The following is a 14,304-nucleotide window of genomic DNA, read 5'->3' as shown; positions in this document are numbered from 1 at the left end:
GAAGGGTACGGTAAAGATGCTTCTCTGCTTGTCAGCTCTGCTTTTGGTGTTATTGTAAGTGTTTGTCCGAGGATCAATGGGTGGATGGTAGGTCTCGTGAATCCAATTTTTCCATTTTATTCCTTTTTTGCGTCTCCAAGCGGTCTTGATGTCAACTTGTCAGCACTGTGAGAAAAATGTCTTCGTAGAAATCGCATGGACACATTCATCTACGATCTGACCGCCAGACTAAGGATTGATGAAACCAACCAACAAGTCGTCGTGTTGGAGCAAACGATTCAATATGGTTACGAAGTAGCGCGTCCGCCCCAGTTGGAATACCATACTCGAAGCAACTGAAGAAAAGCCTCGATGAGATTTCAGACAATACAGCACAAACCAAGTGAGACGGCTTCGCTTAACCTGGGGATCACAGTCGCATGAACGTTCAGCACCATAACAGGCGAGGTTATGGGGCAACGGTTTCATCTGCAGCTGGGGGTGTGTCTGGGAAGGGTGGAGGCATGCTGCATTAGTGAATTCGAAGTGTGAAGACAATAGCGCATGCTCACCAGCGACTCCAGAGATAACTTAGCACCCTAAAGTGCTCAAGTACCACCGATTGCCACACAAAGGGCTGTCCGGGCTCTTCTTGAACCTAGCGAACCCAGACTTGTAGCAGGATAGTGTCCTCAGAAAGAGAGAGAGAGAGTTTGGTGAGTCAAGCGGCGGTTAAAAGCGGCGTAGGTGCGTCGCATGTCGCCGCCAAGATTTGTATCAAATATTGAGTCACTCAACCTCTTAAGAGCACTTCTCATTCTCAGAGCTCCCAACAATTCGTACCGAGATCCAGCCCTCCAAACATGGCAGTCGACTTTTCTGCCGAAGAGGCCGCGACTCTCAAACGCTGGCGCGAGATTGACGCCTTCCAGACCCAACTGCGCCTCTCCAAAGACAACAAGCCCTACACCTTTTACGATGGCCCGCCATTTGCGACCGGCTTGCCTCACTACGGCCACTTGCTGGCTTCTACCATAAAAGATATTATTCCGAGATATTGGTCGATGAAGGGCTACTATGTCGAGAGGAGGTTCGGCTGGGACACCCATGGCTTGCCAATCGAGTATGAGATTGACAAGAAATTCAACATCTCAGGACCGGCGGCAGTGAAAGAGATGGGAATTGCAAAATACAATGCGGAGTGCAAGGCTATTGTCATGCGATATGCAGCCGAGTGGAGGGAGACGATTGACCGGTTGGGACGGTGGATTGACTTTGACAACGACTACAAGACCATGAATCCCACCTTCATGGAGTCGGTATGGTGGGTCTTCAAGCAGCTGTTCGACAAGGGCATGGTGTATCGCTCCTACAGAGTCATGCCCTTCTCAACCGCACTGAGCACACCGCTAAGCCAGCACGAAGCTCAATCCAACTACAAGGAGGCACAAGACCCTGCAGTGGTCATCGCCTTCCCGCTCCTTGAGGATCCTGAGACCAGCCTTCTTGCTTGGACAACTACGCCCTGGACCTTACCGTCGAACATCGGCTTGGCCGTCAATCCCAATTTTGAGTACATCAAGTTTGTGGACCAAGACTCCGGTCGCAAGTACATCATGCTTGAAAAATTGTTGGGAACACTATATAAAGACCCGAAGAAAGCCAAGTTCAAGGTGCTAGAGAAGATCAAGGGTTCAGACCTCAAGGACAAGCAATACTCACCACCCTTCGACTACTTCTATGAGGCATACAAGGATCGTGCTTTCAGAGTGCTCAATGCCGCTTATGTCACGGATGATGATGGTACCGGTGTCGTCCACCAAGCACCCGCGTTTGGTGAAGAAGATTTTCGGGTGGCCATGGAAAATGGCATCATCAGCCACGACCACCTCCCTCCCAACCCCGTGGACGAGACAGGACGCTTTACAAAAGAGGTCACAGACTTTGCGGGTCAGCATGTGAAGGAAGCAGACAAACACATCATCAAACATCTGAAGGGTACTGGGCGCCTCATCCGGGACAGCCAACTAACCCATCAATATCCCTTCTGTTGGCGGTCAGACACACCCTTGATCTACCGTGCTGTATCCGGCTGGTTTGTCAATATTGCTGGGAATGACAAGGTGCCAAGCATCATTCCAGATATGCTCGACGGAATTGCGAAATCCCACTGGGTCCCAAATTTTGTAAAAGAGAAGCGATTTGCGGAGTGGATCAAGAACGCTCGTGACTGGAATATCTCGAGAAACCGATATTGGGGAACCCCTATTCCGCTGTGGGCGAGCGAGGACTACTCGGAAATTGTTGCTGTCGGCAGCATAGAAGAGCTGAAGAAGCTCAGTGGCTACGAGGGCGAGATCACAGACCTCCACCGTGACAGTGTGGATGAGATTACAATTCCCAGCCAGAAAGGCAATGGTGTTCTGCGCCGCGTTGAAGAGGTGTTTGATTGTTGGTTCGAGTCTGGAAGTATGCCCTATGCCTCGGCACACTATCCCTTCGAAAACTCAGAATACTTTGAGAAGACATTCCCGGGTGATTTCATTGCCGAAGGTCTCGACCAGACGCGTGGATGGTTCTATACCCTTGTCGTCTTGGGCATCCACTTGAAGAAAGTATTGCCCTTCAAGAACTGTGTGGTCAACGGTATTGTGCTTGCGGAAGATGGCAAGAAAATGTCCAAAAGACTCAAAAACTACCCAGACCCCAACACAGTCATTGACAAGTACGGTGCAGATGCCCTGCGACTGTACATGATCAACTCACCCGTCGTACGAGCCGAGCCGCTGAGATTCAAGGAATCCGGTGTCAAGGAGATTGTTGCAAAAGTTCTTCTGCCTCTGTGGAACAGTTACAAATTCTTTGAAGGTCAAGTAGAGCTACTGAAGAAGATTGAGGGCATTGACTACGAGTTCAGGCCGGAAATGGACACCACCAACACCAACGTCATGGACAAATGGATTCTCGCCAGCTGTCAAAGCTTGCTGAAATATATCAACGAGGAAATGGCGGCATACCGACTCTACACGGTCGTGCCGGGGCTGCTCAACCTGATCGATGAGACCACAAACTGGTACATCCGATTCAACCGAAAAAGATTAAAGGGCGAGCTGGGTGTGGATGACACGCTGCATGCCTTGAACACTCTGTTTGATGTCCTCTTCACTCTCGTCCGCGGACTCGCACCCTTCACACCATTCATCGCCGATCTCATCTACACTAAACTCCTGCCTTATATACCGAAAACCCTGCACAGCCAAGACATGCGCAGCGTTCACTTCCTCTCTTTCCCCGAAGTTCGACAGGAGTTGTTTGATCCAGTCGTGGAACGACGAGTGGGACGGATGCAAAAGGTCATTGAACTGGCCAGACAGTCCAGAGAAAGAAGAACTATCGGCCTGAAAACGCCATTGAAGACGCTAGTAGTCATTCACAAAGATCAGCAGTACCTTGACGACGTCAAGTCGCTTGAAGGGTACATTACAGAAGAACTCAACGTGCGGGATCTCGTCCTGTCGTCAGACGAAGACAAATATAATGTACAGTACAGCGTAACGGCGGACTGGCCAGTCCTTGGCAAGAAATTGAAGAAGGACATGCAAAAAGTCAAGAAGGCTCTTCCAGATGTCACCAGCAATGACTGCAAGACGTATCTGTCAGAGGGGAAATTGACGGTGGCTGGGATAGAATTGGTTGAAGGCGATTTGGTGGTCAGACGGGCGCTCAAGGAAGACGAGACTTCGAAGAATCAAGAAACGAACACTGATAACGACGTTCTGACCATTCTAGATGTGGCTATATACCCGGAATTGGCCCAGGAAGGTCTCGCCCGGGAGATCATCAACCGAGTCCAGCAACTCCGAAAGAAAGCAAACCTGAAACCGACAGATGATGTCAAGATGGAATACAAAGTCCAGCAAGACCCGGACAATATCGGGCTCGAGCAAGTGTTCCAGCAACAAAGCTCCTTTATTGAAAAGGCGCTGAGACGGCCCGTTGATCATCACGTTGTAACGGAGGTCGAGGGACCAATTGTGAATGGCGATAAAGGCGGTGCCGATTTGATTGTGGAAGAGGTGCAGGAGGTACAAAAGGCGACGTTTCTGTTGAGGTTGTTGAAGCTCTGAGCAAGAGGCCTTTTCCTCAGTGGCATCACGAGCATGAGCATGAAGATGACGTTGTTATGACATTTCTTGCAGAACGATGGAGTCGGTGAAAAGGGGGGTGTGTTGTAGATTTGCCCAAGAGCGTCCGAAAGAGAGAGAAAAAGGTGTAAAACATAGAGCGAGCATGTCATGACTTCTTTGCGTGTCTCTGCGCAGATGAAGAAAAGAATTAGCTAGATGTTTTGCCACAGAAAGCAATGGATAGACAGAACTTCGACGAGAGGATGGTGTAAACCACTCGTGACTTGTCCATCTCGGCCTTTTCGCCCCAGTCGAGTACCTGGGAAGGAGAAAGGGGCCGAGTCGTGTTGAATCATTCCATACAGAGGCGAGAAGTAAACCACTCCCCCCTCTCTTTTCGAGAGAACCTCCATGGTTTTCTTTCCTTATCTCCCGAACATCGAAAGGTATCGTCGAACCGACTTCACGGGTCCCCCGTTCCCCCAACGCCAGGATGAAAAATGGTGACTTACCAGATAACAGTCCTTCAACCTCATAAACTCCTTGGCACACATGTCCTGGTACGTCGACTGGTAATCCGCCAAGATACATTTCCCGTACGCAGAAGCCTGAAAAGAGACGGCGTCAGTCACCATGGACAAGACAGCCGAAATGCGATTCTCTGGGGATCTCTGAATCAAAAACGGAGAGGACACACACACACACACACACACACATACCTCGACAGAACACTTTGCGGCGGCGGCGGCGAACTTTTCAATCGGCCTGGCGCGGCCGGACATGGTGGGCATGGTTGTTCGTTTTGATCGTGTGTGAGTTGTCAAGAGTTTTAGAGGTTGGTTATCTTATGAAGTTGGACTTTTTGGTGATGGTGGTTGGGTTGCTGGGATTACATTAGGTGATCTGTATCGTCGTGTGTATATCTGGATCAGAAGGGTGAGGCTTGACACATACATATCGAGCTCAAATGCACTACCGTAGAAACAGTCTGGCGAATCATATGCCCCCAAAAGTAATGACCTAGACAAGGCTGTCGCGGCAAGGCAACCAATCAGAAACCCCGAGAAAAAAATTCCCCCCTGTCACAGGCAGAAGCACCGAGTAACAGGTAGAAGTACCGAGTACAAGTGTTGGCGACAGGCAACCAGATGCCCACGACGCCCAGTCACGCCAGTGAAATGCCTGTGGCAAGTTGGGTACCCAATTTCGGCCCCCAAAAGAACGCAGCCCAATCAACTCAGCATTAAGGCTGGATGCCACACTTTTGTCCGCCTTGTTTTTAGAAAACCCACCGCCCACGAAAGGACTGAACTACAAAGTACTTTTGGCATCTGGCACGGGAACTTCTAAATACCAACTAACTCGGTAAATGGTAATCATATCTGAAGCCCACTTAATGCCAACCTCAATCGATAACAAGTTCGTTCCAACTCCACTGGCAGCAGCAGCAGAGCCTGACGCGGGTTCAGACGACGATTCGACCATCGAGATCTCCAGGCCGGCAACAGTCACAGAGCTGGTGGGAGATGCTCGGTGCCTCTCCTGTATGCGGGCGGGCAGTAGATGTCACGTAGAGCAGGGCTCGGCGTCCTGCTTGCAGTGCTCTGTGCCAGATGGCTGTGTCTTTGAGCGCCTCATAGTGGTCAAGGGCCGTGTCCTCGACTTTACATGGTCTGACCTGATCGGCCAAACATCCACCATCAGGAGACGATCCGCTCCCACTGTTGCGCCGCCGGGCAAGGAGGCTGTGCGTCAACCGATTCTCCCTACAATACGTGACATCCTCCATCAGGATCTCCAGGGACATGTCCACGCCAACGATTCTGCTGTTGGGAGAAAGCAGCCTCCCTTCTATAGTCCACAGGACAGCGGCCTCGCTGCTGGTGAACAGAACCCTTCGAAAGACGATGCTCGCACCAACATCTCAGAATTGTCTCCACAAAATGGCAACACCATGGCTCTGGGACCATTACAGAACGTCCATGCTACGGCTTCGCTCGAGGAGAGACTGCCACATGCTGCGGCAACAGTGCTGGTCGCCGCTGCAAGAGACGGGCGCACGAGCATCGGAAGACTGAGCAGTCTGATAGACCTCGAATGTGGCGATTGCGGCTACCGTGGAAAAAGCCGCTCAGACCTTAAGTATACACATCCGCCCCGCTCTTATAGCATTCGAAAGATCACTGCTGACGTACTAATCACAAGAAAACACCTTGCGCGCCACAACCGCGACCACAAATGTCCGATCCAGGGCTGCCCGCAGAAGTGGAAAGGCTTTGCCACCCGCAACGACCTGGACAGACATCTCTTTGTCATCCACAGGATCAACAACCGGAAATTAAAATCCTACAAGTGCTTCGGGAGAGACTGTTCAAGGCCGCAGAAGGAATGGCCTCGATTGGACAACTTCAAGCAACACCTCAAAAAGATGCATCCGAGGGAGAGCGAGGAGGTCCTCCTCCAACAGTGAGTGATTGCCCAGCGTCTTGGAACACAGCTGATTTGGCTCCAGATCTAATGAATGGTATGAGCGTCAGCTTGCTCAACAGCTTGAGCATGGTACTCTAAGAGTTTGCCCAGTAGCCGAGGCTGCTGCAGATCAGGTCTCAGCCCCTGGGAGGGTTTCTTCTGCTAATGGCAATCGCACCGACAGCGACTCTGCTGTAGAGGTCTCTTGATATGAGACATCTTCTGGCAGGGGAGATATTGCACAATGAACCCCCCCTGTTGAATGTCCGCTGATGACAGTCGACCTGATTGTGGGACAGAGGCAGTGTCTGCCCTTTATCAGCCTCGATAAACCCGTGGAATGATGCGTGACTTCATCGATCACGGAGACGACCGCCTCGGTAGGGGAGATGGCGCATGTCGAGATCCATGGACTTGGCAGAGCATTGCTTGGTCAGGGAAGTCACATTGACTGAGTTTCCAGACCGACAACCTGTCTTCACTACAGAGTACATGAAGCGGCTTCAATCCAGGAGAATACAGAACTGGGGGACTACACCCGGGTGTATCTGGCGCGAGCTTTGGCGTCGAAGATGGAACACGCACCAGACAAATCAGGCAAATCGGGCAAACAAGCCTGCCTCGATTCTCATTGGCTTATGCTTAGCACCAAGCGAAATGCGTGCACGTGCTTGGATCCAGAGTTGTGACGTGAGACCTACGTCATCGACAATTCCATTCACTGAATACCTTTGTGAGAAACGAGGGACTCGTCGAGGTGAATAGATGTCATGCTACACACGCCAGGCTGAAGTGAGGCTTATGAAAGCAACCTCTTCCAACTCCCTTGTCACAGCTCCCTGATCCCACACGGTTGAATCTACAAAAAAAGACCCCCGAGAGCAAACCTTTACCAGTATACCTCACAGCACATCCACCAACCCAACTACCAACCTCATCGAGACTTGCACACATCCCGCACACTCGGTCAGAAAGACAGGTCCGGAATCATGTCCTCTCATCACCATCACAACCACCCAGATCACCACGCGCACTCGTCTCACCAACACGGCCCAACGCATGATTCCTCCGTGCACTCCCCCCACCGACACAACCACGCCAACAACCCCAACCACCATCCATCCCTGCAAGGACACAGCGACCCCGGCGGTGCTGGTGGTCTGACCACGCACGACAGAATAACCACGGACCCAACCGCAACAACCATGGGCACCATCACCACGGGCCAAGGCCACAACATCTCCACCGCCCCCAGCGCGACATATACCAGTTCTTCAGACCCGTCGACCGCACCGCACGCGCCGTCGACGCACAAGATCCTCGGCGACATCAAGGGCGCGGTGCACGGGGTGACGGGCTCGCTCCAAGCGGCCACGGGGACCGTGTTGGGTCAGAAACACATGGCCGACAAGGGTTTCGCAAAGATGGGCGAAGAGGACGCGCGCTTGGCAGCGAAGACGGGCAAGCCACCAGTGGGCACTGAGCAGCGGGGCACGGTCGTGCCGCCAGAGTCGGCCTCTTCTACTTCCTCTACAGGTACTGGTACAGGTACAGGCGCCGCCGCCGCCGAGCACGGGAGGGGTCTTGCTGGCGACCGGACCTGAGCAAGTCTCTAGTCTGTCCAATCATCAGTCACCAGGCACCAATAAATCGTGGAACGTGCAACGTGGTCTTGAGCTAGCTAGCTAGCTAGCTATCAGAACGAGAATGAGAGCGAGAGTGAGAGCGAGAGAACTGGAAGAGACAGAGACAGAGACAGAGACAGAGACAGAGACAGAGACAGAGACAGAGACAGACAGAAACAAGACCACTCCGCCAACAGCCACTCTTTTTTTTTTTTCCCTCCTCTTTTTCTGTTCCGTTTTTCTTTCTCACAAGTGCAAGCCATGACGGAAAGGGTAGAGAGATGATGCACCGGAACGGAAGAGAAGAATTCCCTTTTTCTTGGAGGGGAAAAAAAAGGGAAAGAAAGAAAGAAAGAAGAAAAAGGGAAATGAATACCGCAGGGGTACAAGGGTCTCATCTCATCTTGTCTCATTCGTCTCATCTCGACTATATTTCCCATAGATCCCATAGATCCCAGCTACGAGGATACATCGAGCAGTGTTTCTCCAAATTACTCGATTCATACGTACGGATACATACGTACCTATACACCTCTACGCCTACCTACCGAGAGTACTCGTAGTTTCACATTGGCACCAAGGTTCATGGCTCGCTCGCTCGATATGATATGATATGATATACATATGACTTCAATCAGATCGGGTCACACCAGGTCAGTCGAAGACGAGTTATGAGGATGAGGATGAGGATGAGGATGAGGATGAGCATGAGCATGACCAAGTCCCAGCAAAAAGAAAGAAAAAACAGAGAGCAAAACGTGTTAAAAAGGAGAAGGCTGGAAGAGGCTGGAAGAACACTCCAAGATTGATTCAACGGGGCTTTTGATGTACAGTATCAATCTGCTTGTTTTGCATGCTTGCTTTACTCATCACCGTGTCTCTCTCGAGTCCGAACGCTTTTCCAGGTCTCCTCGATCGACCAGGTCCAGATCCAGGGTCCATGTGACTGTCTCGTTTTGGTTTTTCTTTTGTAGATAATATTTGCTTTTCCAGCTCGGCTCCTACATACATCCATGCCCCCTGGCTGCAAGCCATATACCATCCATCCACCCACCCATCCATCCAGGGCCGCCGCCCACCCATGTCAAATTGGAACTGGGTTCGTTCATTCGGGATTAACAATTGCTTGATCCCTTTGCCTTTTCATCTTTGTCTCGTCTCGCCAGATCATGATAGCCCAATCAATTCCCGAGTCGTTAAAACGTAGCGCGTGGAAACACATGACGACCGAGGGTGAAAAAAAAAATTAGAACAGTTTTGCTTTTTGTTTTGTGGGTTATGCAATCGAGTATGCTGCGCCAAACCCCACTTCAAGGTATGCTCCAGCATGAGCAACGCTATGCACAGAAAAATCATTATGAACGTATGGTGGCTTTTGGGGGTCCTTTTCGTCCGTTGGGTATTATCAATGGGTCCGACAAGCTGCCGTGTACGTGGGATTAGTGAGCCACATTAGGAAGCCTGCGCCTGTGGGGATCGCGCCACGGGCTCAGGTATCCAACAAGGGCATAGGCGTCAAATAGCTTCTCAGACCTTCATTCCTCGAAAAAGAAGCCGTCCTCACCCGTCTTCTGTACACCGCTCATTCGATGCTCAAGCGTTCTCGTCCGAGCGAGGAAATTGTCGTCGACCCGATGGTCTTCGGCGTCTCGTGCCCCACCAAATTGTTGTTCCATGGTGCTTTCGTCCACAAAGGTGAACCCTTGGAAGGCATTCTGCATCGTGGGCGATAACGGCGTCGATGCTGGTGCGGCGCCAGCAGCCAAGGCGGCCGCTCGAGCATTCAGAGACGATGAGGTATTGAGAGCGTTGGTGAATTCAGGATCAAAATTGGAAGTATCAGCGATCGACGTCAATTTGGGCTTGAACGGAGGCACGAGGTTTTTCTTGCCAAGCGCATCCCAGTCAATGTCCGCAAAGAAGGGATGCTGCATCAGCTCCTCCGCATCTCCATGGGCACCAAGTCGGTGCTTAGGATTGCGGTTCAGCAGTCCCTTGACGAAGTTTCGACCCTCGGTGCTCAAAGCGTCTCTCGGGAACCGCACCTTACCGAATGCAATGTTTTTGTACATTTGCTGAGTGTCTTCGGCATAGAATGGGCTCCATCCACAGCACATTTCAAACACGAGGACACCGAGCGACCAAAAGTCCACCATCTTAGTGTAGCCCTGCTCGTCAAGCAACACCTCCGGAGCGAGATACTCGGTTGTTCCGCAGAAGGTATTGGTAGTGTCGTCCTGTGCCAAGTTGGCCTTGGAGAGTCCAAAGTCACACAGAGCAATATGGCCATTCGCGTCAAGAAGGATATTCTCGGGCTTGAGATCTCGGTAGACAATGTCGGATTGATGGAGATGCTTGAGAGCAAGGATAAGCTCTGCGATATAGAATTTGGCGCGGTCTTCTTTGAATCGACCTTCCTTTTGAAGATGCCAGAATAACTCGCCCCCGGACATGAAGTCGGTAACCAAATAAAGATCGGTCGGGGTCTGGAACGAGAATTTGAGACCCACGATAAAGGGAGACTCCGTGGTTGCCGTCCGCACCAGTATGTTTCGTTCTCCAATCGTGTGTTGAATCTCCTTCTTCTGAATAATGACCTTTTTGGACAGGACTTTCATGGCGTAAATGCGGCCAGTGTCCTTCTTCCGGACTTGATAAACTTGCCCAAAGGTGCCCTTCCCGATCAGCTTGAGAATCTGAAAATCATTTGGGCCGACATGTTTCTTTTCGACTGGAGAGAAGTGCATCCTGATGTGAACCTCGCCTGTGATATCGTGATCATCTGGGGTTCGAGGTTCCAGTTTGAAGAAACCTTCCAGTGTAGGATTTTGTTCTGTCAGCTTTAGGCACAATCTAATATGACCCAGGAATGTTTCTGCGTGACGATCATAGACGGTCACATCCAATTCTGACTGGTCGCTCACGACGTCGCTGGAAAGCAGTTAGTTGAAAAGTAGATCGAGGTGTGTCTAGATTCACTTACAAGATGGCCTCGTGGTCCCACTGGGGGTCAGTGACTCTGCCATCTCCGTTTGTGCTGCTCTGGCGACTTCTCATGGGAATAGCCATTGGCTTTCCCATGTCACTGTCAGATCTCCTGATTGACTGTAACTGACCAACCGGGCCTTTCCGGTCATCGACGTCGACATCCATCTTGTCATGTCTGGGTCCTTTGGAGACATATTCATTCCATTCAAATTGACAGACTACATAGGGATCGAATGACGGCTTCAAGTCCCGACCTTCGGCAATCTTGATGGAAAGTTTGCCCCGTGGCGTACTGTTAGGGATTTCATCTTTGGTCGGAGAACGTTTCTCGACTTGGGAATTTCCTTCACTGACGGTGGTACTCGTGCTCGAAAGTGGCGACCGAGTATCAGCTCGTCGATGATCTTCTTGGGACAGGGCTCGAGGGGTATGAGGAGGGGTGCTCTTTTCACGCGGCACATCGGCCACGTTGGAAGTTAGCTCATCTGACCCTTTTGAAATTGCAGACGATGGTAGCTTAGCATGACTTGGAGAAGGAGACTTGGGGCTCTGTGGTCTCGAAGAATTCGTGGATGATGCAGGGTTTGAAATATGTGCGGCTGCAACGGTGCTTTTAGTAACACCTGAGACGGGTAAGGATTGGTGGCGGCGATCCTTCACGCTTGATACAGACTTGGGGAGTACAAAATTCCTCAAGGCCTGCGTGATGGAGGATATGCCACCATCCAGTAGGGACCCGCCATTCTCTGCCACTTCGCCATCTCTATGCACCACGGAAGCGGCAGATGAGATTGGCGTAGGTGGTAACTGAGAAGGGCCCCCCTCCGTGACGGGTGGTGCAGACTCATCATGCAGCTCTTCTGGTGGTGGTGTTGGAATGGAAGCTTGTTCTCGTTCCACAATCACCATAGAGCCCAGCGAAGCTGACGAACCTCGCCTGCTCTGACTTTCTGTGTCAAGTTGTTCGGATTCATGTTCAGGGTTCGCGGCAGCTTGAGATGCCCGTGACGGTGCATGCTGAGAAGGATCTCTACCCACCTGGCCAAAATAACCGTGTATTATACCCGGCAGCCGTTTGTCGTGGAGATCTGGACGCGGCGTCTCTACACCAGACGGTGTAGGTGAATTCGATCCAATCTGATCGTGAAAGTCTTCTCGGTTTTCATGTCTCGCACTGCTATGCGGGAGGTTAGCTAGGAGGCTCAGAGGATTTGCACGTTCAAACAGAGAATTCTTCGATGACGACGAGCTTGCAGGTGCATAGCCGGAGCCCAACCCGATGGGGCGGAACATGGTATCTGCCTCTGGATCCTGCTCTTTGGTCGGACACACGATATATCTCTTCCCCAATGACCCATGAGCCTGGAGACCTGACTCACAAGGTCATAAGTCTTTAGAAGGCCAGGGTGACAAAGTGCCCAGTTGGTTTGGATCTCCTCAAAACCGAGGCTGGGGTAGAATCAACCCCGCCATCCACATGGCCAGCCATACACAGCTCTTTCCCGACACGAAACTTGATGGCTCAAAGGAAAAGATCGGGACATACTTTTGAGCCACGGCTTGTCTCAACAGATCTGCTGCAGCAGCTGCATTTGGGTTGACTCCAGTCTGCGCCATGTTGGCGGCCTCCTCTCTCGCTCTGGTTTTCCTCCTCTTTCAAAAACCCGAAGACAACTCTTATTTTACGAAGTGTGCGGGCTAAGTATCGCCGCGCTCACCCGTGCAGGGAGGGGTTATTTTGGTTCCTGAGATTCCCGGACCGCAGGCTCGAAGAGGGAGTGACGGAAGAGATGCAGAATTTGGAGAAAATCGGAAGATCAGTCGACAAGGATTGTAGGGCTTTCTCGGAGCTCGTTTGCGATGTCGTCTTAACTCAGAATAGTGGCCATCCGGACCTTCACTGAAGTGTGAAACTCGAGTGAAAAAATTTGGGCTCTGGGGTGGCGATTTGGTGGTGAGGGTCAAAGATAACGACGGCAAGCTCGTCAGGACGGAGGAGCACAGGTGGGTGATATAATCGAGTTGCAGAGCGAGAGGCCAAAAAAGTGTGACTTGGAGAAAAAGTAGGCGGGCCCAGGTCCTCCTCTCTGGGAGGCGAAGCCTCTAAGGTTTTTTGGAGGGGGAGATGGACGTGGGAAGGGCAACCACAGAATGGAGTGAGGGCGGGATAGCGGAAAGTGGTATGATGGCAAAACTATGTGCAGAACGAGGTCGGTTGGGTAGCCCGGCGAAAGAAGCTCAATAAAGTAGAGAAGAAGGATGGAATTTTAAGAACTGGGAACTGATGGCAACATACCAAGTCAAATAATAGAGGCTGCCAGAGGCTCTAAAGGTCCTTGCTAGGTACAAGAGTCAGGTTGTGGTCGAGTGGCTACACCTCCTGGTGCCGCCTATGGGGGCTTGGGGGGTCAAGATCCAGGACAAGTTCCGGGGGTCCCTGACGCTGAGTGACGGGCAACCCAAGCGTCAAGTTACAGCAGATGATCCGTCATACTCAATTATTATTCGATTATCGGTGAGTCCTTTTCCGGCTGTGGGAATTTTGCATTGGGCGGGCACCACCAGAAACCTACCAATTCATAGTACACCATGTGCCACTCAGGACCAGGCTGTGCTCAACAAAACTAGCAAGGGCTTACGACACAAACATACAAGTACCAGGACACTGCGACTTAGATAACGCGCCTTTGCCTAGCACCCATGACTGAATGGCGGTGGACGGATGGATCGAGAAAATACTAATGAGGAGAGGGAAGCGGCGACGACGTCATCCATGCACATGGGGAGATGCGTACAAGGGATTGACTTCCGCATGGCCTTGGGAAGTTTAACCCTCATTCCTTTTCGGGGCCTCCTCATGTTATTATCTGCCTTGGGCCAAGCACAAGCGGCAGTGGAGGAAAGTCCCTCTACCTCGTTCTTGGAAGGAGAACTTGTTGCTCAAAGCTCGAGGTTGGTGCAACTCATAGGGTAAGAATAGTAGCCTGAGATCGAGATCGATTTGCATGTGGAATCTTCGTCCCTTGGTCAGCTGCAAGTGTCCCAAAAATCCCTGCTCAACCAAACAGCGACTAAGCACCTCAGCACCCAGCACATGCAAAATCTCGGAGGCCCCG

General features: G+C 51.3%; 4 protein-coding genes across 4 annotated transcripts; 3 read left to right on the top strand and 1 right to left on the bottom strand.

Moving 5' to 3' along the window:
• Positions 1-842: 842 nt before the first annotated feature.
• Positions 843-4,106, top strand: AYO20_04442 (isoleucine-tRNA ligase; the record flags this gene model as incomplete). Its single annotated transcript, XM_022642738.1, has 1 exon — positions 843-4,106. The coding sequence occupies one exon, from the start codon at positions 843-845 to the stop codon at positions 4,104-4,106; it is 3,264 nt and encodes a 1,087-aa protein (XP_022501296.1).
• A 1,396-nt stretch (positions 4,107-5,502) lies between these two features.
• On the top strand, positions 5,503-6,576 carry AYO20_04441 (hypothetical protein; the record flags this gene model as incomplete). The annotated part of the gene is made up of 1 exon (XM_022642737.1): positions 5,503-6,576. One exon carries the CDS (start codon positions 5,503-5,505, stop codon positions 6,574-6,576), a length of 1,074 nt encoding a protein of 357 aa, XP_022501295.1.
• Positions 6,577-7,564: 988 nt separating this feature from the next.
• AYO20_04440 (hypothetical protein) lies at positions 7,565-8,179 on the top strand (the record flags this gene model as incomplete). The annotated part of the gene is made up of 1 exon (XM_022642736.1): positions 7,565-8,179. The coding sequence occupies one exon, from the start codon at positions 7,565-7,567 to the stop codon at positions 8,177-8,179; it is 615 nt and encodes a 204-aa protein (XP_022501294.1).
• A 1,556-nt stretch (positions 8,180-9,735) lies between these two features.
• Positions 9,736-12,805, bottom strand: AYO20_04439 (hypothetical protein; the record flags this gene model as incomplete). Its single annotated transcript, XM_022642735.1, has 4 exons — positions 9,736-11,131; positions 11,184-12,499; positions 12,568-12,637; positions 12,735-12,805. 4 exons carry the CDS (start codon positions 12,803-12,805, stop codon positions 9,736-9,738), a joined length of 2,853 nt encoding a protein of 950 aa, XP_022501293.1.
• Between the last annotated feature and the right edge of the window lie 1,499 nt (positions 12,806-14,304).

This window comes from Fonsecaea nubica (genome assembly GCF_001646965.1).
Source record: "Fonsecaea nubica strain CBS 269.64 chromosome Unknown Scaff23, whole genome shotgun sequence".
Classification (NCBI taxonomy): Eukaryota; Fungi; Ascomycota; class Eurotiomycetes; order Chaetothyriales; family Herpotrichiellaceae; genus Fonsecaea; species Fonsecaea nubica.
The sequence above is the reverse complement of the archived record's forward strand: the minus strand, read 5'-3'. Positions and strand labels throughout refer to the sequence as shown.